Consider the following 27796-nt stretch of genomic DNA (forward strand, 5'->3'; position numbering starts at 1 on the left):
CGAGGAAGGGGCCTGGGCGGGTGTCTCGCCATGCCGCTGCCTGCGCAGAGATGGGGGGCGCCGCCGCTGCTGTTTCTGCTTCTGGGTCTCTGCTGCGCTCGGAGGGATCCGGGCAGACCTCGCAACGTGCTGCTGATCGTCGGTGAGCGAGCAGATTCGGGGGCCCAGCCGGGGTGCTGCTCTCTGGAGATGAAACCCACGCCTCCCCCTGTTCCCCACTCAGTTCGCCCTCGCGGGAAATAGCCCTGAAAGCTCCGAGGAGGGAAGTGGGAAACTTCGGGGAGGGGCTGGACTTGCCCCCCCCCCCCGCAAACCCAGTATGGACTACTAGGCGCTAAGATATGTCCCACAACCACCATTCCATTCTCATGCCCCTCTTGGTTGGGGCACTTGGTTCACCAGTCAGACCATGTTGCCAACTTCTTTTCAGCTAGGGCTACTGTGCTGTTAACAGAATTCAACAGGCACAGCTGTTCCCAGACTGGAGATGATAGGCCTGTGTTCTGCTGGGGGGCCAGGGAGTCCTTGAGGTGGACACTGAAAGAGCTAGACGGGTATTAAGAGATATTGGGGTTTAGCCCATAGCTGTCATCTTTCAGATTTGAAAATAAGGGATCAGCAGCCTCACCTGTCCCGGGGACAGTCTACGGGATATCTAACAATCCGGGATAGCAGCGGGAAACGGCGCTGGAATAAGGGAATTTCCCGCAAAAAAAGGGAAGGTTGACAGCTATGGTTTAGCCATAGGTAGCGTAAGTGAGTCAGCATGTAATAATTATTATTTATTTATTTATTTATTTATTTATTTATTTATACATACCCCGCTCATCTGTCTGGGTTTCCCCAGTAGCACCTTAAAGACCAACTAAGTTAGTTCTTGGTATGAGCTTTCGTGTGCATGCACACTTCTTCAGTGTATCTGAAGAAGTGTGCATGCACACGAAAGCTCATACCAAGAACTAACTTAGTTGGTCTTTAAGGTGCTACTGGAAGGATTTTTTTTTGTTTTGACTATGGCAGACCAACACGGCTACCTATCTGTAACTGGGTTTCCCCAGCCACTCTGGGCGGCTTCCAACAGAATATTAAAATACAACAGTCTATTAAACATTAAAAGCTTCCCTATAGAGGCTTGGACCTATGCCTGCCTGCTTTAAAGCATACCCTCTTACATTTCTCCAATGAAAATAGGGATGTCCTAAGAAAAAGGATCAACTTCTGTAAATCCTGGACTTTCTCTGGAAAATAGGGATACTTTGAGGGTCTGTCTACAGGATTTGGTAATACAGGCCCAGCATTAACCAGGATTTTATGAGATTTGTGGTATTCATTTCCCCTTTTTCTCCTGCTGCAGTTCCTCTTTTGTCCCACAAACTGAATCATATGGACCTGTTGGGTGGCTCAGATTCCAGGGTTGACGTTTCCACGGTGACTGCATGACTCATTTGCTCGAGCTTCTGGGGGTAATGTTGCTTATGGGTACTTCCACACAACAATTTATTCAGGTTTTTTTGGTTTTTGCAGAGGCCACACGACATCATCCTCATCAAAATGCTGTTCTATAATATCTTCTAATTTAATTTGGATTTACCATTTTAGCAAAAAACAAACAAAAAACAAAACCATTAAGTAAAGAAAAAAAGAAACGGTAAATCCAGATTAAGGGCAGGGATGGGATTTTGATGAGTATAGTGTCATGTTATTGCATGCATCCACAATAAAGGGTGCTGTGTGGAAGCACTCTGTAAATTGCTTGAGTTTGGGGTGCAGCACAAATTCAGTTTTGTTAGGAAGTTGGGCACTACTTGAGCTGCAGAACTTGGCCCCAAACCCCCAGCTACTTGGTTCATAGCTACCGTTGTTCATAGGCAACAGTGGTGTTGCAATGGGACACTGATCTCACAGCTTGACCTCTGACCCTTCCATGGCAGCTGACGATGGTGGCTTTGAGAGCGGCGTGTACAACAACACGGCCATCAACACCCCAAACCTGGATGCCTTGGCCCAGCGCAGCTTGATCTTCCGGAATGCCTTCACCTCCGTCAGCAGCTGCTCCCCAAGCCGGGCCAGTATCCTCACAGGCCTGCCTCAGGTAACACTTGCCGGATGGCAATAAGGGAACTGCTTGCTCAGTCCTTTTCTATCACCTCGGAACTCCCTTTCCTGCCTGCCCTGCTCATATTGTGAATGGTTTTCTCTTATCTACAGCACCAGAATGGGATGTATGGGCTGCACCAGGATGTGCATCACTTCAACTCCTTTGATAGTGTTCGGAGCCTCCCCTTGCTGCTTAGGCAGGCAGGGATTCGGACAGGTAAGCTGGTGGGAGCAGGAGAATTCCTCCCTGCAAATTCACCTGCAGCTCAAGATACCACTCATCTTCTATAGGGAATCTGGGAAGGGAGCCTCCATACCACACAAATAATTTTAGTTCTTTTTGCCTTGCAATCAGCTAAGAAAATGAAACTTACAAGAAGCAATAATACCATTTTTTAAAAATGCATGCAGTGCTTCTCTAATCCCTAGTTTATAATGTGCGTTGATGAGTTTTAGCCCCAGTTATGTGGTTGTACATAGATGGAGAAAGGATTCTATTTATTTTATTTTTTAAAAAAGTTTTTCTTGTTTTGTAAAACTACATGCCTTGTCTCTTTTCAGGTTGTACATTCTTTCTTACACGTCAGTTACATTTGTTGTGAGACATTAGCGTTGAGTACAGTATAAGGTTGGGGAAGGAGAGAAGGGGAGGCTTGTATTCTTTTGTATAGTGTGTGTGGGGGGGGTTGCGTCAGCATCAACTGGGTAGGTCCTCTTTCTGTTCGTATATTGCATTTCCTTGGTAGTGAGAGGTATTGTGGGGCAAGGTTTGCTTGGTTGTCTGTGGCCGGCTGCAGTAGGGTTTATTTTATTTACCACGAAGCTTCCACCAATATTGTTCTGCCAAGGACTGCCCTCCCATCATGGGAAGGGGAGGAGCTTCCATCATCCGTGTTTTGGAGCATGCTCAGCCCACAACAGAAAAGCGGGTTGCATATACGTGCATACATGTCTTCCCTGAATACCTCTTCACTGAGAACCTGGCTCACCTTGGCACAGATGAGAAGATGTGAGCCTTCTCATGTCATGCTTGGTACTGGGATACATACAACCCCCAAGTACAAAATCCCAACAGGGCAAGCATTGTATGTGGAAGGTGCTGCATGCTATATAAATAGTTCCTCTCTAAAATCCATGGAAAGTGTTCTTCTTTGTCACCACCTTCATGTATTCTAAAGGAGAAACCAGCAATTGTTGCACAGTAACACAATTCTTCCACATATACAAATATGGCTGTTTACATGCATGTACTTATGCTAAGTACAAAATGTATTCCATGTCAAATATACCATATATGAAAGAGACTGGTTTTAAAATAAAGGTCAATCTGAACCAAGTTTCTCCAGAGCTTAGTCCCCAATCTTGTTTTCCATAGCAGAGGCTAAGCCTTGGCACATGGGAATGCATTCTGTACATGCTTAGTCTCCCATCACCCAGTAACCACATTCAGGCCATACACATGCATTCCTCTCCAGTTGAAACGAGGCGTACATTTATGCAACCGTATTTGTTTGCATCTCTCCATTTGGGATTGAGATAGCCTGAGCCTTGGCAGGAAGTGCTGTTTTAGGAAACCACAGTTCTTTGGAGGCAGCCAGTAGTTCTTAGACAGCAGAGACCTTGTGTTGGATTCATCCAGGGCAGGATTCCTCAACCTCAGCCCTCCAGATGTTTTGAGACTACAATTTCCATCATCCCTGACCACTGATCCTGCTAGCTAGGGATCATGGGAGTTGTAGGCCAAAAAACATCTAGAGGGCTAAGGTTGAGGAAGCCTGATCCAGGGTAACCACTAGCTCCCAAGTGCATCAGAGTGCTGGTGGATTTTTATGTGATCTATTAGCTTTTCCTTGCTGTTGCATCTGACTGCTGGCGTTTGTCTGCTTCAGGGATCATTGGGAAGAAACACGTTGGGCCAGAGGCTGTGTATCCCTTTGACTTTGCCTACACTGAGGAGAATGGCTCAGTCCTGCAGGTGGGGCGGAACATCACCCGAATCAAGCTGCTGGTTCGGAAATTCCTCCGCAGCCAGGAGGAGGAAAGGTAAGAACCCATCATATGGTGCTTGTATTGCATTACAGGCTCACTACCTGTGTAGACCAGGGCACTCTGGCGCACACAAACGGAATTTAAGGATGCACAGCCATCAGTCACAGTCTACATGTTTGTTGCAGGGAAATTTACGCAAACCTGAGAGGCGGCAAAGAGAGCTTGGGGGGAAATGGTGGTGTTTATTTCATGGAGGATAAAAAATCAGCACAGTGGATCAGCAGAAAAACTGGTGGGAGCAGTGGCTGAGGACTGCAGTTAGCAGAAAGAGGAACCTCAGCAAAACTGGAGGACGCCCAGAGTACTTTTGCTAAAAGTGGTGGAGGTGATGTTGTCTCAGGTGTTTGAGTGCATTCACACCTCCTGCTTTTTCAACTGGCAGGCCTTTTTTCTTGTATGTTGCTTTCCACGATCCGCACCGCTGCGGCCACTCCCAGCCCCAGTACGGAGCCTTCTGCGAGAAATTTGGCAATGGAGAGCCTGGAATGGGCTGGATCCCAGACTGGAAACCCCAGCACTACAGCCCAGATCAAGTGCAGGTGAGACATGGAATGTGAGATACAAGAGGAAGGGCGGGATATAGATTTAATAGGTCATTAAGTAAAAACACGTAGGCTGGATTCAGCTATCAAATTCCACTAGCAGAAGCCGTCACGTGGGCTCCTCTCTCTATATGCACCTCCCCATAACAGCGCACAGGGGAGGGGAGGGAGATTGTTCAGCCTGGCAAGCAGAAATGCATGTGCTGATGGATCGATCTCCATAGGCGCTGCATTGAATTCCACCCTTTTCTTCTCTGCCATGAAACGCTGGGAACACATGCAGCATCCTCTAGCCTTCCCCATTGCCAGACCGGGAGTTGTGCAGCAGATCATTTGCGCCCAATGGAGGGAGGTTAGCCATGGCCACTGCAATTTCTAGGTAGTTTTGTGGGCCTCTATTCCCTTGGTTTCCCTTCCTGATGTAGCTTCTGGTAACAGTTGCTTTTCTCCCCCCTTCTGCCCTCAGGTCCCATATTTTGTACAGGACACACCAGCTGCTCGTGGGGATCTGGCAGCTCAATACACAACCACTGGGCGCATGGATCAAGGTAGGGTGGTTATTGAATCAGAGCAATCCTGCCTGCAGGAGTGGAGGGCAAGGCTGGAGATGCAGCGCTCTTGAAGCAAGAGCGAGAGCTTAGGTGTGTTTCAGGGAGAGTCTGGCGCATTTTTGCACCTTTGATATACCGTGTGGCATCTCTTGTGCTTAAGGACCTAAGGGAGTCCTTCTGGAGGAAGGGGTGGCAATCAAGTTCCCTTCAGCACAGGGATGCATGTGACCTCCAGTTACATACATGTGCTCAAGTTGCCCTTTTAAATCCTGGAAATCCCAGTGAGGTGTGGAAAGAAAGCACCAAGCGACTCCATACATTATATCTATGAATTTCATTCTCTTCAGCATTTGTGGTTAGCAATATCCAGACTTGGCTGCCCCAACTGAGTGAAAATATTTCATGCTGAGCAGCTGGATGAGCTGCTTTTGGCTGCTGGAAAGCCTGGGGAAGCAAGTCCCATTCCAGTACAGTGGTACCTCGGGTTACAGACGCTTCAGGTTACAGACTCCGCTAACCCAGAAATAGTACCTCGGGTTAAGAACTTTGCTTCAGGATGAGAACAGAAATCGTGCGGCAGCAGCGGGAGGCCCCATTAGCTAAAGTGGTACCTCAGGTTAAGAACAGTTTCAGGTTAAGAACAGACCTCCAGAACGAATCAAGTTCTTAACCCGAGGTACCACTGTAATTAGATGGTGACGATGAAGCTCCCATCTAATCAGAGTGGTTCACAGTGTAGATGAGAGTTCTTCTGAGCAAAGTTGTTGGTGAAGGCTACAGGCCTTTTGCACAGCACCCTCAGGTCTCTTTCTGTGGCACATGTAGGCATTGGTCTTGTCCTAGAGGAGCTGAACAACGCTGGCTTCCGCAACACTACCCTTGTGATCTACACTTCCGACAATGGTATCCCCTTCCCAAGTGGCAGAACCAACCTGTACTGGTCAGGTACGGCTGAACCCCTCCTCGTCTCCTCGCCTGAGCATCCCGCGCGCTGGGGACAGGTCAGCAGTGCCTATGCCAGCTTGCTAGGTGAGAGCCACTGAGTTATCGACTTCTGTATTGACATTGGGGAAGTGTGAGGCAGGGGAGGGTTTTGAATGTGGGGAAGAGACTTTGGGGGTGTCCAGACAACCACGAACTGGCTTCCATTTGCACTCATCTGTTCTGTGTATTTATTTTAAATTTACATTTATTTTTGATGCTTATCCAAAGCTATACAAAAGTTCATACCCCATATAAAGTATATTTTTATAATACACCATAACAAAAGAAACACTTTAAAAATCTAATCTGAAAAGGAACAAAAACAAAAAAGAAGAAAGAAAAGAAAATGAAAAAAAGATTTTAAAAGACTTCCAGTTCTATGTCCTTCAGTTACATATAGTATTCACCTATTAAACTCCCAACTATTCTATTTTCTGTAAGCCAATATTTTTTTCCAATCTTCATTTTTTAAAAAAAATATCCATTTTTAACATCTAAATATTCCATTTTTTTCCCCAATCTTCAAATCCAGATATCACAGGTTCATTATCTTTCAAGCAAGAAGTCCATAAAAAGTTTCCAATCTTTAATAAATGTGTTTTATTTACTATACATACTTCTGGATTGCAAATAAAATCTCTAAAGCAGTTTAACAATAACAAAAAGCCGTTTATACCGGGTTGAATTGTGCATTTTAAATTGTTGATTTTTATTGTGTTGTTTATAGTCATTTTAGATTGTACACCCTTTGGGGAGGAATTTCTTCTTTTAATTGTGGGATTAAGACACCTGCGTTGGCAGTGCCATTTAAATAAATGTTGCTATTATTATTATTATTATTATTATTATTATTATTATTATTATTAATGGATGCTTGATGTTTCCCCTTCCTCTCTGTAGACATGACCCCCACCATTCTGGACTGGTTCTCTGTGCCTTACCCCAGTTACAGCCTCTTTGGGAAGCGGATAGTGCAACTGACTGGGAAGTCCCTGCTGCCAGCGCTATCTCTGGAGCCGGCGTGGGCCACAGTGTTTGCAAGCCAGAGCCTCCACGAAGTGACCATGCACTATCCCATGCGGGCCGTGCAGCGGGGGCCCCTGCGCTTCATCCACAACCTGCAGAACCGCACGCCTTTCCCCATCGACCAGGACTTCTACGTGTCGCCCACATTCCAGGACCTGCTGAACAGGACCCAGGCAGGGCAGCCCACACACTGGAACAAGACGCTGCATGGCTACTACTACCGGGAACGCTGGGAGCTGTACGATCACAGCCTCGACCCCACGGAGAGCCGCAACTTGGCTTCTGACCCCCGCTATGCCCAGGTCCTGGAGGAGCTCAGGGGGCTGTTGCTGAAATGGCAGTGGGAAACGGACGACCCCTGGGTGTGTGTGCCCGATGGCGTCCTGGAGGATAAGCCCAGCCCCCAGTGTCGACCGCTGCATAACGAACTGTGATTTCCCCCCTCTTCCCTTTTGTGGTGGCTGCTAGTTCCTCATTCATATGAGCAGCGCTAAGGAAAGCTCTGACTTGCAAAGGCTTGCAGTTTGCAGAGCTAAGCACTGTTGCGTTTGCAGCTGTGGGAAGAGCTGGAGTCAACAAGACGAGGGTGGTTTCTTATGTGCCTGCCTTCTTAATTGCTGCAGACATATCAACCGTCTTAGCCAGCCCCCCCCCCCCCCACTGCCAAAATGTTTGCTGCCAAAGGGAATGATGTTGCAAGTGCCTAATGGAACAGCCAGCAAATGCTGCTTTACAGAATTGGGCTGGTCCCATCCAGACTGTGATTTGCACATTCAGAAACACTGCCTTTTGCAGGAACGTGTACAGGAATGCGTTAGGCCTAGATCCGGTTGAAAAATTTAGGAGAATACACCGTACAGTCTTCTCAAGAGGATTCCAAATGGTGGAGTCACTTAAAAGCACCCATCTCCAAAATCTGCCAGTAGGTGGAAAGCTAACATGCAGTTCCTCTCCATGAATTTCAGACTGCTGCAGGCCTATGAGACAATTCTAAACAGTAAGTTTGAAAGAGCTTTTTATGTGGCTCCTACTGAATACTCAACCAACAAATAAAGCAGTAGATTACTTCATTGAGCTGATAGCCCTTCTCTTGTTACTACAGCAATGGCAATCACTAGAATGTCTTATAGTTTCTCCCACACTTGCTGTTTGTCTCTTCAAGTTGAGAATCTGAAAAATCCCACAGAGATTTGGGTTGGGGTCACCATAGCAGTGGTAGGCAGTAAATATATAAATGAGTGTTCAACAAGGATTTTAGTTTAATGCAAGCAGCAGAGCTACCTAGCACTGTGCTGTTTTACAAAATGAAATAAAATCAGGAGATATAGATTTGCTTTACCTGCTGCAGTAATTGAAAACAGAAAGTGGAAGGTAAATCAGGTAAGAGACAGCTTGAATGAGTATGCAGTTGTTTACAAGTATTGTATCTACAGTCTCCGGATTAAACACCTGCAGTGTATTAATGTTGCAAGATGCTTGAGAAGCAGGTGCTGACAGAAGGCCAGAGAGATCTGGGATACCCAGTACACTAAAAGAGAGGCCACAAGGGTCCCATATATTCTGGGGGAGGGAAATGTAGGGCATGAGCATAGCAAATCTTACAACATCCCACCGTTCTTCATTTGTACATGTGTTAACAGTGTATAGTGAGTGCATATTTATTGAGCTGTGCATATTTATTGAGCTGTGCATATTTATTGAGCTGCCTACTTGCCCCATTGAAATCAAGGGGTCTCTCTCGCTTTCAAATTGGCCCCAAAGCACCTTCTTTTCAACATTTTAAGCAAAATGTAGGGAATAATGGGAACAAGCCCATTGGGGACAAGCCACAGAATGAAACATGTCTGAATTTTTTTTAACTCAGCTGAACGATGTCTTGATTTTCAATGGAACAGAAGCGTTGTCTTTCCTAGTCAACATAAGACTTTGCATAGCGGGGTGTGCGGTCAGGGTTGGGAGGCAAAAGGTCAATTAAGCTTGGAAGTGTGTGTGTTTTGTGTGTGCGCGCGTATAGAAGAGTGTTCAGAAAGTTTGAACAAACATGCCCTGAGTCCCACTTGAGCTTAGTTCAGAATATATTGCACCACTGTCAAGTCCTTCCAAGGCCCTGAGACAAAGGACCGCCACACGCTTGCCCATTTCCAAAAGGTTCAGTGAGGCATTTGTTCCACCCAGACCACTTTCTTCTGCTCCTCAGCAATAGCCATGCGGACACAGCTGACAAGAGTGTCGTGGTCACTCCAGGCATCAGGGGCGATGGTGCCATAGAGGCAGGGCACTGTCTCCAGCTGGGCCTCCTCTTTCCGGGCAGTCTCCAAAAGTTGCTCCTCAGTTGCTCCGAGACGCTGGAGGGCTTTCCTGAAACGCAGATCGTTTGTTGGGCTGGAGGTCAGCAACTTAAGACCTGGGGGCCTAACTCTCATGGGATGTTATCCTCCAAACCATGTCTGCTCAGAAGTAATCCCCGCTAGCTTCAAGAGGGCTTGCTCTCAGGTAAGCGGGGTGAGGCTTGCAGTCTCGGTCCCATTTTGTGTAATATAGGCTAGGAAAAGAGGCTGTAAGGGGCACTGGAGGAGAAGGAGCACATTTTCCCCAGGCTAAGTGCAAAAGGGATGAAGAATGGTGGCAACAGTAGGAAGGATGGCAAAGACGGAAGCCCAGGACAAGTGAGAGGCGTGAGTAAGTGGCAGAAGAAATTATCTCCCCTTCCTGTTTCAGTGATTGGCATAGTTGTCATTCAATACTTTTGCAGGGGGTGCAATTATGTAATTATTGTTTACTTAAATTATTTCTAGGCTGTCCTATCCCCTCTGGGCAGCTTGCTTCTTTTTAAAAACTCAATTCAAAAGCACCCCTTTTCACAGCCAAGCCACAACGGGATAGGTGTGACTTCCTGCTGCACCCATAAATGCTGCTCAAAATACATTATAGTCATAACCTCATGTTGCCTCCGCTTTGGGTTGTGTGTTTTCGTCTTGCATCCCGTGGCAACCCAGAAATACCGGAATGGGTTACTTCCGGGTTTCGCCACTCACGCATGAGCAGAAGTGCCAAATCGTGCCTGCACAGATATAGCGCTTCATGTTTCGGGTGTTTCGTGTTACGGACGGGCCTCCAGAATGGATCCCATCCGTAACACGAGGTACCACTGTAAAGGCTGCATCATTAACTTTATGCAATTCAAATCCAGGCTTGAAAGGAAGAAGGTTGTTGTGGCTTTAGGATTACGCTAAGGAGGCCTTGGCCCTTCGGGTTTTGCAAAGCAGACAATGGCCTTTCGGTGCAGAGCAGCGGCTCTTACCTGAATTTCTTTCCATTCTTTTCACTGATGGTGACCAAGATGATGATGGGGTAGATTTCCATAGCCAGGAGTTCCTGCACACTTTCCAGGCCCAGGTCCAGCCAGCCATGCACATTCTAGAGGGGAGCAGGTTCAAGGTACAATTAAGTTCCAAGTCTGTGCATGCGTGTTTCTTAAGAGCTGGGGGGTGGGGGTTGACAAATCCTAGTCTCTCCTAAGAGATACTTGCATCTGCACCCCTGGGTCACATTCCCAGACCCCTACACCCCTGTTACCTTTTGCATCAGCCACTCCAGAGCCTGATGGGGAACACAACAGTTGCTACTCATCTCGCTTTTTTCAGGGAGTGCATCTCTACTCTGTGTTTCGCCTTGGGGCTCTGCAGAGGGGAGAAACAGGCCAAGAAGACAACACGGCTTGGTGCCGTTCTGGATAAGCTTCCAAACTGAACCTTGCCTCTCAGGAATTATTGGTGAGACTACTGGGTGAAGGGGGTGGGGCAGAGTAGAAAATGAGCAAATGTACCACAAGGCACATTTGTCAAGATGTCAAGGTGTGTGTCTTGGGGTGAGGCAGTACTTGTGACAAGAAATGTAGATAGATGTCAGAAGACAACCTTTACTACCCTCAATTCCATTGCTTCAATGGAAGACACTTGTGGTGTAGTGGTTAAGAGCCCTGGACTTGTAATCTGGTGAACCGGGCTTGCTTCCCCGCTCCTCCACATGCAGCTGCTGGGCGACCTTGGGCTAGTCACACTTCTCTGAAGTCTTTCAGCCTCACTCACTTCACAGAGTGTTTGTTGTGGGGGAGGAAGGGAAAGGAGATTGTTTGCCGCTTTGAGACTCCTTAGTGTAGTGATAACGTGGGATATCAAAGCCAAAGTCTTCTTCATTTACTTGCCCCCTCTGTTGAGTGAAGCCAAGCAAAAGTCCCTCGGGTCTCTGCTCCCTTGGCCCGTGGCTTACCCAACCATTCCCCTGCACAATTCCAGCAAAGGGAGCCAGCTAGTTATGGGAGTCGGTCCCATCCCAAGGACGTACCTGCTGGACATTTCTCAAAGGCCTTGGACAGGCACAACTTGTCAGCCAGGATCCTTCCCAACAGCGTTGGCACCAGGAGGACTGGGCGTGGGCAGCCAGGCCTGCAGGGCCTGACCAAAGTGTACGGCATCAAGCTGACACAGCTCCTGGTGTGAAGACTGACTCGACGGCTCACTAGAGGAAGAGGAAGAAGAGCCAAGGCTGGAGGAGGCCACTCATTCAAGGCCACACCCAGAGATCCCCATTGAAGAGAAATGAGCCATTGATGTTGTTCTGCAGAAGACCAGCCTCAAGACAATTGTCTTCTGGAACAACACATTGCTAAAGGACAAAGGGTAATTATCTTTTTTTAGAAACAGACAATGGGTAATTATCTTTTTTTAGAAACAGAAACTAGCCGGAACTCACTATGTGGCTTGCTGGAGTCCGACAGGCTGCAGTCCATCGATGACCAGAGCGGATTGATCTTCTTGTTGTCTGTGCTCACGATTCGCACCAGTTTGGGCTGCAACCCAGAATTCTGCAAGGCAGGAAGGAATGTCAAGCCTTCATTCCAAATGACTGTCACCCAGTATGTCTTCCACATATCAGTGCTGTTAAGGATATATGCTTCCTTCTCTCTGCCAACTTCCCCGGCTTACAAGGAAAATGGCACTGGCCCGCGTTTGCTGGTGGAGCTGCATGTTTCGTCACCGGTGACTGCCGTTCACAATCTGAACAAATGCTTGCAGATTTAACTTCAGTGACGAGATGCCATCACTCCAAAGCAAGGGATGGAGGAAGAGGACACCGAGGTTTACAGAGATGCACCAGTAAGAATGGCTGCACAGAATTGCCCACAAGCTACTGCACAAGACAATTCCAGTGAGGTGTGCCTGCAACCATATGGAAAATATATTAAGATTCTTTCCTCAAATTATTTCATAGAATGCTTCCAATTACCTTGTGAGTGACGGTGCTCTTCTGGGCCATTTCCTGGATCAGGGTGATGAGTTGCTGCTGTGCCCTAGGGTGGAAAGAAGGGGACAGAGGAATGTGTTAGGTAGAAAAGAGTAGATGTGTTCCTCTCTCCTTGGCCATCATGCCACGTGGAAAGGACTATCTCAGATGCACTAAGGAGGCCTTTCAGGCCTTCTCAGATGATGAATCTCACCGGCAGTAGTTGGGGATAGTGCCAGCATCCATGTCTTTCATGGTGTAGGGGTTCACCTGGCAGGCACTCCACTGCGTTTGTCCCTGGCACACTGTGTCGGTGATGTGCAGGATGTCATGGCACCCTACTAGAAGTTCCCCAGGTGCCTGCCTCTCAAGGCAGAGGTTGGACCGAACGTAGAAGGAGTCTCCAGATGTCACCAGCTTGGAGTTCAGGTCACTCAGCAGCTTCTTATAGCCTAATGGGTTAGAGAGTATTGGAAATGCTGTGCTGGAATAGCAGGAGTGCAGGATAAGAGTTGAGAAGCCCAAGGGGCATGGGGACAATGACGATGGCTTCCTGACTCTACCCATGGCTAGGGAGATGCCCAGGGTTGTCCCAAAACATTTTGATGCCCAAGGTAGAAAATCTAAAAGAGCACCTCCTCATTCACACTATTTAACATGGGGTGCAATCCGCCAGAAAGTTGTCTATCTAACACATTCCTCCTTGAAATGCTCTTGCACAGCTTACAATCGTTTCAACTGGGTTTGTGCAGGAGAACTTCCCAATGGATTCTACCCATGAAGCAGGTCTGCCTATCTCCTAGTATGCCACCCTTAGTGGTATCCACTGTTCACCTTACTTGATGGTGTGACCTCAAGCAATATCCATATCACTGATTGCTCATAGCGACTTCCCCTTTCCCATCAGGCAACCCTTACCCTCCATGTTGAGCCGCACGGACAGGCAGCAGAAGCCATTGACCCTTTCCAGGACCCAAAGAGCCTCCTCAAGTGTTGCATCCTCCAGGACAGCCTTGAAACCTGGTTCCATGACTCCATAATCCACCTACAAATTTGAAGAAGAATAGCTCAAACATAAAATCAAGGAGAGTGCTTTGAAGGAGGGTTTCAAGAGACAGACAAACATATGATGGTAATCAGTTGCAGCCCGATGAAGCCACAACACAGGAGGTCAGGTGGCCATTCCCTGGGGTCTACATGGGGACAGGGATGCAGCTAGGAGGAGGAGTAAAGCGTCTAAAGGAAACGGGTTATCTCCATGGGAAAGAGAAAGATAGGCTCCGTAGGCATAACCAACGGAGTCTTAGAGGAGTGAGGAGATGTGCACGTCTTACCAGCACAATCTGATGGCCTGGCGACAAAGACATCTCATCAGCAGCAGAGCCAGGTGTGACTTGGTGAATGAAGATGCCCGTCTGGTTCCCCCCAATGATGCTGATTTGTTCCATCAAAGTGTTGGCTTGGAAGGCAATGGTTGTGATGCGGCTTGGGAAACGCTGTGCAAGCCGCCGGCGCATAGGCACACTGGGGAAGAGGAGAATGGAGCCGTGAGGACAGAGTGGGCATGGGGGCTTCTGTCTCCTCCCGGATGTGCATATCTCCCCTTTCCTTCCCCTTGGCTCATTCCTTCACACGTTCAACTGAGCTTCATAGCATTACATGCAAAATGGGCCACTGTCAGAAATATCAGGTCTTAAAACCTTCCCTCTGAGAAAAAATATGTGTGCATGCAGACACACACATATACATCATGGTAGCAACTAACTCTAGCTGACCCATACCAGGGGTGCCACCGTGAACAAAATATATGGGGGGGCAGGTAAGCCCCGCCCCACATAATCGATCACATGACACAGTGCACACACACTATTTAAATAGCAATGCCCATCAACTTTTGGGGGGGGGCTCAAATATTTTATGGAGGGGGCAAAGACCCCTTGGCCCCTAGGAGTTAGCTCCTATGACAGGTATCAATTACTTCCTGGGAAGCCTACAGCTATTTGCCTATACAAAAATGTTAGCTGGCCTGCTACTTGCTACTCAAATGTTCCATTCTTGCTTAAACTTGACACCTGTTTCTCATTTCTGTTGCTCCTTCTTGTCACCACCTTGCTTCTTGCCCTGCCTTCTTCTCTTTCCTCACCCCTTGCCTTCAGATAGATTCCTTGGGTGACAAACTCATTTTTTCCTTGATGTCAGCACAGCCCTTTTGTCTTTTGCCCAGGACATGGGTGCCTCAATTGTTGAGAAAATCCTCATTGACTTAGGCCTTGAGTCTGTGGTTACTTACGACCCAAACTTTCTGCGGTTGGGAACTTGACATTTACCTCTCTGAGATGCAGGGGTCCAGGTGAAGCCACAAAGAGTTGCCATCTGGAATGAAAAAGAAATGTTGGAATAGGTGAGAGCTAAGTGACCACTTTGTTTGTCTCTAACCAGGCACCCATGTTAAGTTTGCAAAGCTGCACACCAACCAATCAGAATGGGGCAGTAAGTTCTGCAACAAGAGGCAGGATCTATTATGCTTGGCTGGTAACCTTCAGAGTTTACTCATTGTGTCTCCTTTGCTTTGCTGGATATGGGGTGCCTGCTAGATGAGGGGTGTGGCCTGGGAAAGTCTCATGGGCTCGATAAGAGATCCCTAAAGGGCCACATTTGGCCCTGCAGGTCTGAAGTTCTCCACCCCAAAAAACAGGTAATCAGAATTCACCAAGGAAGCAAATTCTGGAATTGTGTGTCCCTGCTTTTTCTCTTTAGTACAGATCTGACTTTGGAGTCACAGTATTGTACTTAAAATTAACACTTTGATAACAAGCCGCCTACTATTATTGATATGATTGGTTTGCCCTGTCCCAACTGAAGGGCCCCCTAAGATTGTGGACCCTTTGGAGAAAGGTAGTGAAGCTGCTACAATATGCCCAGAGCTAATGAGGTAATTATAAATACAACAACTCAATGGGAAGAGTCGTCTCCTCCCCTTAGCCAGGGACACACCAACCTAGGTTTGATCCCTTACCCTCTTTTTCCACCATCTCATACTCAAAAGGGGGGTCTTCTACTTTCTCTTCAGAAGCTGAAGGGAAATCATCCTCCAGAAACTCCAGGGAACTGCTGCAAGAGGAGACATAAGTAAGATGAAAATAACAGAGTGTGAACTGGAAAGTTAGATCAATACAGGGGGTCATGGCAGTTGCAAGGTTATATTCAGGATGGTGGGTGTGGGTGTATGATAAACAGGATGAACAATCTTAAAATATTCCCTCCTTATATATAGTTTAGTTGAGCCTAGAACAGATTCACACATGTCCAGTGGAGCCTGTTAGCACATCATTTTAACTTGTTCCCCCGCCCAACACTACATAATAAAATTGTCCTGCTGCAGTTTGCACGGCTGTCAAGAAGTGGCCGTGGTAACTGCTGCACAGAATCTAGTGGTATATGAAGACTTAAGGGTGCAAGTTTCTACCCTTCATGGCTGTGAAGAAAACATATGGAAAGTATAAGATCAAGGCTTATACAGACTTCCAGTGGTGGTGGGAGATAATTGTCACATCTCCATATCCTACCTAATTGCTCTTAACCCCCTTTCAAAATTCTGCTAAAATCTGGATGACTGGGGAAAAAAGCATCTGCGATAAATTAGAAAACCAAAATATTTCTGTTAATTGGTATTTATTTGCCCGCTTTGCAAAATGCACCTGTCTATCAAAATTGTGATTCTCTCTCTCTCTCTCTTTTTTAATAAGCACACATGCCCACATAGGCCTAGCTGGGAACCAGCAGTATACAGCAGAGCAGGGTCTGTACTCACCTTCTGGAAAAAGAACTTTCTTGCATGGCTCTCCTCTGTAGGGAATGCTTACATGGTGGGATTGGGCAGCATGAGCGGATGCTCCCAAGCAGCTCTTGGTTTGACCTGTTGCTTAAATCTGACCAAGACTGCGAAAGAAAAGAAATGGGTCAGACCACTCAGACACAGGGGAACTCCAATTTCCCCATTCAGGTCTTTCCCCCAGGTGTTCTGTGCCCTAAAGAGTGGGGGCCTGCAAGACAAGTGAGACCCCAGACCCTGAGGATAGTATCCTGTGGCGCCTCCCCCTAACCCCCCCCCACCTTGCAGTTGGAAAAAGTATGGTGGGTTTGGGGAGGGGTGAGCTGTACACCTCAGACATGCTCAAGAAGCTGTCCTGGCTGTCACCCCGGGGGCAGACGGCGTTCATGCGCACAAGACGCTGCTTCCTCTTTGGACAAGGTTCCTTGGTCAGAGAGCTGGCAGGCCCATCCCACTGCACCTGCTTAGAGGAAACAGAGAGAGAGAAATGGCTCATAAAACACGCAGCAAAGAACTGCCTGCAGGGCAGAAAATACTGGCGGGAACAACGCCATATGGATGATAAGGAGCTGCCATTTTTCTCCTACCCCAGTCATTTCCATGCTGTGTGCTGGGGAATATGAGTATGTTGCCTGCTAACAAGTAATTTTAACGTGTATTCCCCCCATATAATATAATTCCCGTTCTGTTGTCATTCTGCAGTTTGCATGGCTGTCAGTAGGTGGCTACGGTAACTCCAGTGTGGTAGTAGGCAAGCAAGCAGTGGAGGTGGCAAGTGGCCCTAGTGAGCTATTTAAAAGCAGGATGGGAGGCGCTCCAGAGAGCAGTTTGGTAAGCCACTTTCTGAAATGCCTCCCATCCTCCTTTCAAAGGGGTTGGAGGTGAGGGTGAGCTGGGAGGGTTGGGGGAGTGGGTGCTGGGAGGGGAGGTTTGGGCGAACGTGGAGGGGATAGGCAAGGAAGTGGGAGAGGTGTAATGGGAGGAGGCCCTCGGTTACCCTCATCACAAAACTCACCGCGAGCACTGAGCCACTTAGGCCTGTCTGCTTCCTGAGTTCACAGATCTCATCAGTGAGCTCAAAGACTTTGCGGCGGAGCGAATCTTTCTCCAGGAGGCTCTGAGAAATTTCCACCTGAGCAGCGTCCCTTGCGCTGTAGGCCTGGGGATGGGGGGGACGAGACAGAAAAACATCATCAGCAAGGGCTTTGAGAGACAGACGGAAATAAGCTATTGGCAGCAACAGTTACAGGGACAAGTGCAGGAGATCAAAACTATTCTCACAATAGCTTAAAGGTTCCAGTGAGCCATTTGCTCTGGGGCCTTGAGAATCAATCCTAAATAGGGGCAGAACATACCACAGGAAGCACAAGGAGTACTCTGCAGTACCAACAGAAAAACCAAGGTGCTGCCTGAGTTGTCTTGGAAGTCCGGGGGAAGAGATTCCGCAAACAGAATTAGTAACGCAGCCAATTCTTTGCTTAGACAACAAGCCTTGTTACAATTGCTGCTATCTTTTTAACTACTGGGCTGGATTCTAGGTAAAGGTAAAGGGACCCCTGACCATTAGGTCCAGTCGTGGCCGACTCTGGGGTTGCGGCGCTCATCTCGCTTTATTGGCCGAGGGAGCTGGCGTACAGCTTCCAGGTCATGTGGCCAACATGACTAAGCCGCTTCTGGCAAACCAGAACAGCGCACGGAAATGCCGTTTACCTTCCCGCCAGAGCGGTACCTATTTATCTACTTGCACTTTGATGTGCTTTCAAACTGCTAGGTTGGCAGGAGCAGGGACCGAGCAACGGGAGCTCACCCTGTCGCGGGGATTCGAACCAGCGACCTTCTGATCGGCAAGCCCTAGGCTCTGTGGTTTAACCCACAGCGCCACCTGCCCATTAAAACCTTGCAGCTAGTAACAGGTAATGTCCATTATATGGCTTGGAACATTTGATTGGGCATTTCCTTAACTGTTGCAACATTCTAGAATGGTAAAGATCCCTTCTAATCGGACAAGCCCCCACTTCCCTTACTTTGGTAACCTCCCTGCCGCCTGCCCTGAAAACAACTCCTCTCTTTGCTGTGGTCAGACCTCTAGGTTACCTGATCTCTCTCTCTCTGCAGATCAGCCACTTGTGCCTGGAGGGCACTGATTTTGTCCTTGTAGATCTCACAGTCCACCTTCATCCTCTGGCACTGGATCAGAGTGTGCTCCTTTTCTTCCCAGCACTGAATGGTGACAAAAAATGTTAGCAAGATATTAACACCCAGGAAATGCATGACACTCTCTGCCACCGCCTTAATGCACGGAACGGAATTGTAGAGTTGGAAAGGACCGCGAGGGTCATCTAGTCCAAACCCCTGCAATGGCTGGAATCTTTGTGACCAACGCGGGGCTCAAACCCACAACCCTGAAATTAATAGTCTCGTGCTGTACCAACTGAGCTATCCTAGGTCCTCTTGACACCTACATTATGCTGGTAATGTAACCCAGCTTGACAGCGTTCAGGTGCAACATCGAAATATATTTGGAGCAGCTTTCGTTGTGAAACTCTGTCCTAAAGGTATTGGCTCTCCGCAGTTTTAATCAGATGCTTTTTGGTATTTTAATTGTTCTATGGTTTATTTATTTTTGGTGTTGCTTTGTGTCCTTAGATGCCCTGAGCTCCCCTAGGGGAGGAAGCATGGGAAACAAATGTAAATAAACAATGTGGGCTGGATTCTGTAACCTCATGCTACAGACTGAAGTATGGGCATGAAGCTAGCTATGCTAGTTGAATTGTCCTCCTGACCTGAGTTGGAAAGAGGCTTGATTCCTCTGCCTCCCACCTTGCCTAAAGGCAAGCATGGGTTGTGCGGCCCCCTCTCACCTGCTTCCGCTGATTCTCAGCAAGCGCCGCCTGCTCCCTCAGCGAGTGAATGCGATTCAGCAGCTCCTGCTTTCCGTCCAGAGCATCATCGAGGTTCTGCTCCAGGATATCCTTCTGCACCTGGGCAAATGAGAGAGGCTCATCAGAGGCGCATTTCCGCTCCCCTTACCCTTCCACTACATCCTTGCCTAGGTTGGGGAGGATGGCTGTGGAAACCCATATGTGGCAGTTGGATCTGTGACAATCTGTCTCCTCAAAAGCTAAGCCTCCAGCCAGTAAAGGAATGTTATGTAGTTGGAGGGGATTTGTGCAAGACAAACCATTTTGCTGAAATGTGAGGAAGCGCCTGTGCAGTTGCCTATATAAGTTTGTAAGAAGTTTGTATTTAGGGCAAACGCATTAAGGACATTGCAAGCCTACATTGGTTCTTACACCAGATGACCAATATGCTGCTTAAGTATCATAGAAATGGTTGTTTTGTGAAACTAAGAACTACAGTTTGCTGGATTCTCCGAGGGAAGGAAAAGGACTGTGAAAAGAATCCACAGCACAGGCAAAACCAGTATGAAAGTATTCCTGGAAATAGTCTTTTACCACACTGAAGGTCCCCAGCTCCACCATTGACTTGAGACGCTCGTTCTCCTCTCTCAGTGTCTGAAGTTCATCGGCCTGTGGCTGTGTGTCCCCAGCTGGCCTTGGGGACCTCTCCCATTCACAATAGGATGACACCCGGGCTCGCTGCAATTCCTGCTTCATCAGGTACAGCTACCATTGATGGGAACACAGAGAAGAAAAAGAAGCAGAAGCAGTAGTGAGCGAGCAAGACGAGTGGTGGCAGCATGAAACACCTGGCCAGGTTTGGATGCTCACTCTGAAACACGGGACCTGAGGGTCTGGTTTTAAGCATGCAGCTAGACTGCCAGTCCCTCTAACAGTGGACTCAGCTGGGGAGGGACAACAGAACTGGAGCCAAAACAGGCCCACTGAGAAACCAGATGGTGGCACCAGCACGTTCAAGGAAACTCCAAATTTAAAACAAAAATACCCAACACACATACCCATCCCCAACAGCCAAGGAAAGACTGAGCATGCTTAGTGCCCACAGAATGTTGAGGAGCAGCTGGGAAAGAAAGATGAAAAACTGGGAGTGGGGAATGGCCCACTTGAGCACTTTACAGCTTATACAAAGTGTGGTGGGGGCTGCTGATCTACAGCTCCCATTAGCTCAAGCAATCATGGTTAATGGCCAGATGTTATGGAAGTTGTAGTTCAGCAACATATGGAGGGCCAGTGGTTCCTCACACCTGGCTTATGGTATTCTAGAAAAGAGCATGATTGACTGGCTGGTAGAAACTCTGAACAGGACCACCCCTACTGAGGGATGTCATCTTCTACGCTCCAGACCTATGCAGGTTCTGCAAGAAGCCAAGCTAAATACATACTTAGGTCAATCATAGCACAGGAGGAAAGAGAAAAATCTGGACAACTATAAAGAAATTGGTGATAGGCTACTGGTTCTCCTAGCACACAATCCAATCTACAATGCCACACCCTTCAGCTGATAGGTCCAATAAACCAGGCATTTCAGGAGTCATCTTGTAAGAAACCCTACTCTCTTCCAACAAGCAGATACCAAACAATCTTGGTCTAGAATCAGATTGCGTCATTTCCATGGAATTTTATGTTATGTCACTTCCAGTCAATCAAAATGGGTCATCATCTACTGGTAATTGTATTGGAGGAGGTGTCCATGGGGTGGAAGAGCTATGCCTTTCCTCTGAAGCTGCAGCATAAATCGTTGCCTCCAGTGGAGGCAAGGTGCCAAGCTAGGCATTCCTCCGGGCAAGCTAAAAATTCCTGCATTCCAAAACACCTAGCAGTAAAAGTGGGCATGTATAAAAATAGCTACAGATTACTGACAGGAAGCTCTCTGGAGCTGTGGCAAAACATTCCTTGAAACACTGCATTTAGAGGACTAGCGAAAGACTCTGGGAATTCCTTTGAAACACATAATGCACATCCATTATTCCTGATAGCAGCCTTTCACTCCTAAAATGATGTCACAACATCATCTGAGCACGACATCCACCACACCTCTTCCTGCAGGCTCTGACAGCGGGTGATGGCCAGGTCCTTCTCCTGTAGGGCACTGCTGTAACGTAAAGACAGGCCATAAAGTTCATCTTTAAGCTTGAGGGCTTCGTGGAAGTGGGCACTGAGCTCCCTCTTCATGCGGTTACATTCGGCCTCAATGCCGCTCAGGCTTTCAGCTTGTGCTTCCAGTCGGGCGGTCTTCTCCTTCAGCTTGCGGCAGTGATGGAGCAAAGACACCTTCTGCCTCTTCTCCTGGCTCAGTTCTTCCTGCAGGCTGCTCACTGCCTTGGCCAAGCATTCTGTCAGTTGGGAACTCTCAATCAAGTCTAGGGTAAGGGAAATAACAGTTAGGCCTTTGACTGGTCCAGGCCTACCATGAGGCAGACAGAGCAAGGCATCCACCTCAGGTGGCCAGATTCTGGCAGCAGTCTGGTGTTTATTGTATTTCTGCTAGCTGGTGTTTGTGTGAGGAAGTTGGTAAGGGGAAAAGGGGTGTGTGTGTGTGTGTGTGTGTGTGTGTGTGTGTGTGTGTAAAAGAGATACCATTTTGATTATCTGCCTTCGGTGCCAAAATATCTTGGGTCAGCCTCACTTCAGGGGCTGAAGATTGTTTTTAACACAACTGTCTCCTCCCAAGAAAGTGAGCCATGAATAGGTGGGGTACAGGGTTTGAGAAAACTCACCACTGAAATGATTGTGGTCTATGGAAGGTTCCAAGCCAGTGATGAGCACATAAATATCTGGGTTGTGGAGTTTCAGGCTTTCCAGAAAGGCAAGGGCTCCATTTTTCCCACGGAATTTCAAGAGATCCAGCATGTGACCTACAAGGGAATAAGAAAGAACAACAATAAAGCGATTGAGTTCCTCTCCCATGGGGCTCCCTAAGACCCACCCTGCCTGCTGGGTCAGTGGAACATGGCAGGTGATGTGATGTGCCGTATCTCTGCAAGTAATTTTGCTAGCCAGCTAAATGGCCTTCTATAGCACTTGCAGTACAGAGAAGTCAACAGAGCAGTCTTTAAGGACATAAGTCTTGCAAAATAGGCTGCAATCAGTTGTCTTGACGGGCCCAGCTTTGGCTTCCTTCCTTCAGCCTTGGTCTGTGCAGGAATGATTTTATCCTACCTGTGGTCTTTGTGGAATGATTTGCCTATCTGTCTCTGGCAGCTTTCTCCAATCTGGTGCCCTTGTGCTGACTGGGGTTGATAAGCATTGTTGTCCAAAACATATTGAGGGCACCAGGTTGCCCCTTTGTGAAACACCCATCCTCCTTTGACTGACACAGAGGAACTCCTTCCCGTTTAGTATCACATTTATTCCCCCAGCCACAAATGATGTCCTAGTAGTCCAAATATTTGCATTAACAGCTAGGCTTCCCTCCAGTGGTAACACTACCATGTTGAGATTCTTTGGACACAGGCTATGTCTGCTCCTAAAGTTGGTAGCCTTCCTCATCTGCTTATGGTGAGCATGATTAATGACAAACTTGGTGGTGTAGACAAAGTTCAACAGGGCTGTCCCACCTCCCCTTCTCCATTTCTTCTAGAGGGAGAGGAGCAAGAAAGAAACATATCCCCTTTCCCTGTTATAGGTAGATGTGCCTTCTGACGTCCCATCAACATTGCCACACTAAGGCTGCTCACCCACTCTCATGGCGCTGTTTGTGAACTGAGGGCTGTGCAGCACCTCTTCCTCATCAAGTTGACCAAGCACCTTGGCCTGGCGCAGGTAGGGTGTAAGCCGGCTCGGGGTGACACCACGAACAATCCTGTAGCGATGACCCTCTACCATCTCCCACAAAAGGTCCTCGTCCATGTCACGGAGCTGTTGATCAACCAGGATGGGGTCATCTGCTCCTGCCTCCGCCATAATAGGAACCTGGAAGGACGAGAGGGGCTAGTAGTTTTTCGAAGGACACAAATCAAAAACTTGTTTTTCGAAGCTCTAAATACACAGTAGGTAAGCGCTCCATAAGGTACACAACTCTTGTTCCAAATTGGGTGTGTGGCACAGCAGAGGCCGAATCCCAGCCTAGAAAACAGCATTGCACAATACTGCAGGACCAAAAGGATTCTTGGAGATCGAGTCCATAATCCTCTCTGCTTTTATCCAAACTAACACTACATGCATTATGCACCTGTCTTCATTATACACCTTTAGGCACCAGGCAAAAACTGCCCTATACCCTTTTTAACCAGGCCTTTGGTTGATTTGATTGACATCCTATGGCCTTTTAAAATGTGTGGTGGTTTTTTTTTGGAGGGGGGTGTTACTGGGTTGCTGTTTTTATTTTGATTATATATTTTGTGGTTTTATATTCTGATTTTGTTCTATGAACCACCCTGAGACCTCTGGGTATAGGGCAGTATATAAATTCAAGTCATACATACATACATGCATACATGCATGCATACATACATACATACATACATACTACAGATGCGACAGGTTACAGCAAATTATCCAACTGCCTGAAATGTGTCTATTATACTTTCTTACCTAAGTGTAGCAACAATTTAGTCCTGGATGCATAATTCCCCCCCCCCCTCTTTTTCTTAAAATGCTTCTAGACCTTATGGAACATAGCTGTCAACCTTCCCTTTTTTGCGGGAAATTCCCTTATTCCAGTGCCGTTTCCCGCTGCTTCCCGCTGCTATCCCGGATTGTTAGATATCCCGTAGACTGTCCCCAGGACAGGTGAGGCTGCTGATCCCTTATTTTCGAGGCTGCTGATTCCTTATTTTCAAATCTGAAAGTTGACAGCTATGTTATGGAAGCAAAAAAAACAGAGGCTTGAAATCGTGTGAGCAATGCCTACTGACATCTCAGGTGCCGGAAGAGCAGTTGGATTAAAATATGCAATGGTAAAGGAGGGGAAAGTTCTTCAGTGTCACATACTGGCTTGCTCCTCCCCATGGCAAACACAATGTACTATGCAAACGTCATATTTGCATTTTTATTTTATTTTTTGTATTTTGCATCATTTACACAGGGCACAGAATTTGACCTGTTTTGTGTGTGCAGCACAGAGAGTCCTGATTACAGTGTGTCACAAGCAAAGCATGAACCCGCACGCCAAAGATGCATATGAGGTTCAAATAATAGTTTATTGAAATCAACCACATTGGTTCATTGAGTCCAGAAGGAAAATCTATTTATGGTGTAAAACCTGCTGCCAGATTTTTTTCTTCTTCCCAGCCTGCTCACAAAGGATTGCTGGTTAATAATTCAGAATAGAAGGTTCCTATTTCATGAAAAGGGACTAATGGTTAGGAGATCTTTTCCTAGTAGGCTAGGAATCTCTGCATGTGTTTGAAGGAGACACCACCTTGAGTCTGGATAAGGTGACACTCCTCCATCTGATGGCCAGAAGGCAGAAAAACAACAGTTGACATTTTCCCAAAGCATGTGTGTGCTCCGGGTGGAGTGAACTGAAACTGCAGGATTGACCAAGCTGCTACCCATATATAGGGGGATTTCCTGTCTTGTTCGAAATGCATTCTTTGCCTCCACTTACGCTTTGCTTGCACATTTGTCAACAAACATTATAAATGCATCCCAAATATCCTGAGCTGCCTTATCCAAAGGAAACTAAACCCAGAAGTATTGCCATTGGAACTTTTCCACACTTGAAGAAGTGGGTGGACGAACACACACACACACAGAGGCACCTTAATAAATTGTTATCTAACCTACACATTTATTTAACATTTACAGTGTGGATGTCTGCTGAATTCTGGAGTAAAGCCTGATGGCTGATAATCTGCTCCTTGTCAATTTACATCTAGAGCTGGAATTATTCCCACATGCACCTCCCCTGTCTGTTCTGTGTCCTTCCAAGTGTCTAGCACATATCTAGTGCTAACTAAATAACCACAACAATGATACAATTCTCTTATGGGCCACAATGGACTGTTAACACAACCAACCCATTTACCTAGAGGCAGCAGTGATTAAACATGGCAATAAAATTCCAATAAGCTAGGCAGGGATGAGAACATTATCCTAACCATCAAAACTAGAAGCTTCTCCTCCTCCTCCTCACTGCAACCAATTAGATTTGGCTTCCTATATGAAAGTAAGTAGCACAAGGCCATATTCCAGCTAGAGCAGTTCAAGAAGCTGACAGGCTGCCCAAACAAGGAAAGTACAGTTAGAAGAACAATCATGTCAATAGCCGTTTCCCTTTTAGGCACAGAATTTTTTAGGTGGTTGGGGAGAAACCATAATAGTGGGCAAAAAGGGTTTTGGATAATTTGAAGTGCCTGATAGGGGGCAAAACCTTTCCAGATTGGGGTAGAAATTTTATTTTTGCCTTCCTTTCCTAAATCAAATAATAAAGCAAGCCGCCATCGCCACCACCAAGCAACAAACCCGAGCACTTGGGCTTGGCCCTACCATTAGGCAGGGAACAGCAGAGTGAAGCAGGGAACAGCAGCAAGGTGCTGGAGGATAGAGTTCTCTGTGTTTGTGTGTTCTCCTCCTCTTCCCTCTCAGGTGTTTTGGAGGATGCTGTCCCATCACTGACTGTTGATATAAGATTCACTTACCAGTCCAATTGGCTTCTGTACGGGGAATGGGGAGCACCAGCAACTTTTGCCACAGGGAGATCTTTGGCTGGCTCTGCCAACACTACCCTCCAGGACCCTAGGTCTCCTGCTACATTACCGTATTTTTTGCTCTATAAGACTCACTTTTCCCCTCCTAAAAAGTAAGGGGAAATGTGTGTGCGTCTTATGGAGCGAATGCAGGCTGCGCAGCTATCCCAGAAGCCAGAACAGAAAGAGGGATTGCTGTTTTCACTGCTCAGCGATCCCTCTTGCTGTTCTGGCTTCTGAGATTCAGATTTTTTTTTCTTGTTTTCCTCCTCCAAAAACTAGGTGCGTCTTATGGTCTGGTGCGTCTTATAGAGCGAAAAATACGGTAATTTATTTTGAGATTTCTGCATAATCCTTTACCTAACAGTCCTGGGCAGATTAAAAACATCAGAAATACATAATATGCATCATTATTAATTCACTCATGTATGCAACGTTGCCGATTATTGCCTGACATCTTTAAAAAGCCAGAAGTGTACCCAGCCACTCAAATGCAGAGAGAACTCGAAACCCAACGTTCCATTGCGAAGAAAGAATGAGACAATGAAAATAACTCTTTTCCAAACTCTTCTGTGGTTGGAATCAGGGAATTTAGGAGCAGAAATTGTGCACACTAAGTTTCTTTGGAGGGAGGATGAAATGTAATGAACAAACAAATAAACGAACTTCTCCAATAAGTAAACAAGGAGTGGGGACTCTGTGCGGTAAGAACATCTGGGTCCTGTTCTCCACTGCTATTTTTTTAGAAAAAGAGGTGCCAGAACTCGCCATGAACATCTTCTTTCTCTTAGAATGGCAATGGCACCCACCTGAGAAGTTCTGGAACTTACCTGAAAGGTGCCAGAACTGAGTTCTGGCGAGTTCCCACTGAAGAAAATCCCTGCTGTTCTTAGGTGTTTAGTTTCTGGGTCTCCATATGGCTCTCTGTATAAAGCAATTTATCAGTCTTGAAGGCCCTAAAGGCCTGCATTTAGGGGTGTTGAAGTAAATGGAGGAGGAAGAGGAGGACACTCAAGTCCAAATTAAGGCCCTCAGCTTACTGAGCAGCCTACTAAACTCCTATTCTCCTCAGCTCTTTTGCCCTGGATGTGATTGAGATAGCAGCCCTTCCTATCCTTCAGGCAAAGCCATTCCAACAGAAACACTGAACGCTAAAGCTGAGACCCTACTAGTCCTACCTGTTCCTGCTGATCCACAGAGGAGAATGTTGTCCTCGACATATTGGTGTTGCATGTCTTGGAGAAAGACTGTGATGTCTGGAGAACAGTGAACAGGTTTTTCAGGAGGACCAGCTCTGCTTGCCAGGGAGATTTAATGTATTCATCAGCAGTTCTTCCTCCTGGGCAGAGTGCCAGGCTAAGAGAGATCTATTATTCCACCAGAGGTGTATGGCTCTGTTGCATAGCAAGGCATCATTACCTCAGCAAGCTAATCAGACTTCCTTCCAGTTATAGGAGCTGAGAGTTCACAGAAGTAACAACATAGGTTGTAAACACCAGGGTGCCAAAGTTGAAGTCCTCCCTCAAGTAGTTTCACCAGTGTGGGTTTTGGACAAGCACTGCCCTTTCTCACCTTGGTTTCTCACCCATGAACAAAACTGTAAGGCACATAAATATCTCCTACAATATTTCGAATATCATGTGAATATACACAGTGACAAAATGCCAAAGCATATTGCTTCCTTGGAAATAACTTCGGTTGGCATCAAACCAAATACATTCACAAACATGTGCAACCAAGATGATCAAGGGTCTGGAAACCAAGCCTTATGAGGAGGGGTTGAAGGAGCAGGGTAAGTGAGAAAGTGAGAGGAGATATGATAGCCATCTTCAAATATCTCTCAAGAGCTGTCACATGGAACAAGCTGTCACATGGAACA

The 27796-nt window shown here is 47.0% G+C and overlaps 3 protein-coding genes across 4 annotated transcripts in view; 2 read left to right on the plus strand and 1 right to left on the minus strand.

Annotated features, from left to right (window-relative positions):
• The first annotated feature begins 6 nt into the window (after positions 1-6).
• Positions 7-8323, plus strand: SGSH (N-sulfoglucosamine sulfohydrolase). The gene is made up of 8 exons (XM_028714862.2): positions 7-142; positions 1932-2092; positions 2209-2314; positions 3987-4140; positions 4529-4685; positions 5155-5236; positions 6065-6268; positions 7124-8323. Exons 1-8 carry the CDS (start codon positions 31-33, stop codon positions 7681-7683), a joined length of 1536 nt encoding a protein of 511 aa, XP_028570695.2. The 5' UTR covers positions 7-30; the 3' UTR covers positions 7684-8323.
• Positions 8109-27796, plus strand: part of TBC1D16 (TBC1 domain family member 16) — a 138328-nt gene continuing 118640 nt past the window's right edge. Inside the window, exon 1 of the mRNA XM_077924093.1 lies at positions 8109-8246. The gene's annotated coding sequence lies outside the window, so the exon portion shown is untranslated. The remainder of the gene's footprint in view (positions 8247-27796) is intronic.
• CARD14 (caspase recruitment domain family member 14) lies at positions 8486-27225 on the minus strand. Of its 2 annotated transcripts, none has more exons than XM_077924090.1 (21): positions 27096-27225; positions 22963-23197; positions 22003-22140; positions 21320-21645; positions 19820-19990; positions 19226-19345; positions 18459-18584; positions 17380-17523; positions 16696-16824; positions 16344-16471; positions 15549-15643; positions 14860-14905; positions 13867-14056; positions 13451-13577; positions 12747-12984; positions 12536-12599; positions 12002-12113; positions 11594-11767; positions 10826-10929; positions 10551-10666; positions 8486-9607 (listed from the first exon to the last, which is right to left on the minus strand). In XM_077924090.1, exons 1-21 carry the CDS (start codon positions 27135-27137, stop codon positions 9400-9402), a joined length of 3033 nt encoding a protein of 1010 aa, XP_077780216.1. In that variant the 5' UTR covers positions 27138-27225; the 3' UTR covers positions 8486-9399. The 2 variants fall into 2 exon arrangements, with proteins under 2 accessions (XP_077780216.1, XP_028570706.2); XM_028714873.2 differs by having other exon boundaries at positions 16696-16827.

The sequence above is a fragment of the Podarcis muralis genome, chromosome 2 (genome assembly GCF_964188315.1).
Source record: "Podarcis muralis chromosome 2, rPodMur119.hap1.1, whole genome shotgun sequence".
NCBI lineage: Eukaryota > Metazoa > Chordata > Lepidosauria > Squamata > Lacertidae > Podarcis > Podarcis muralis.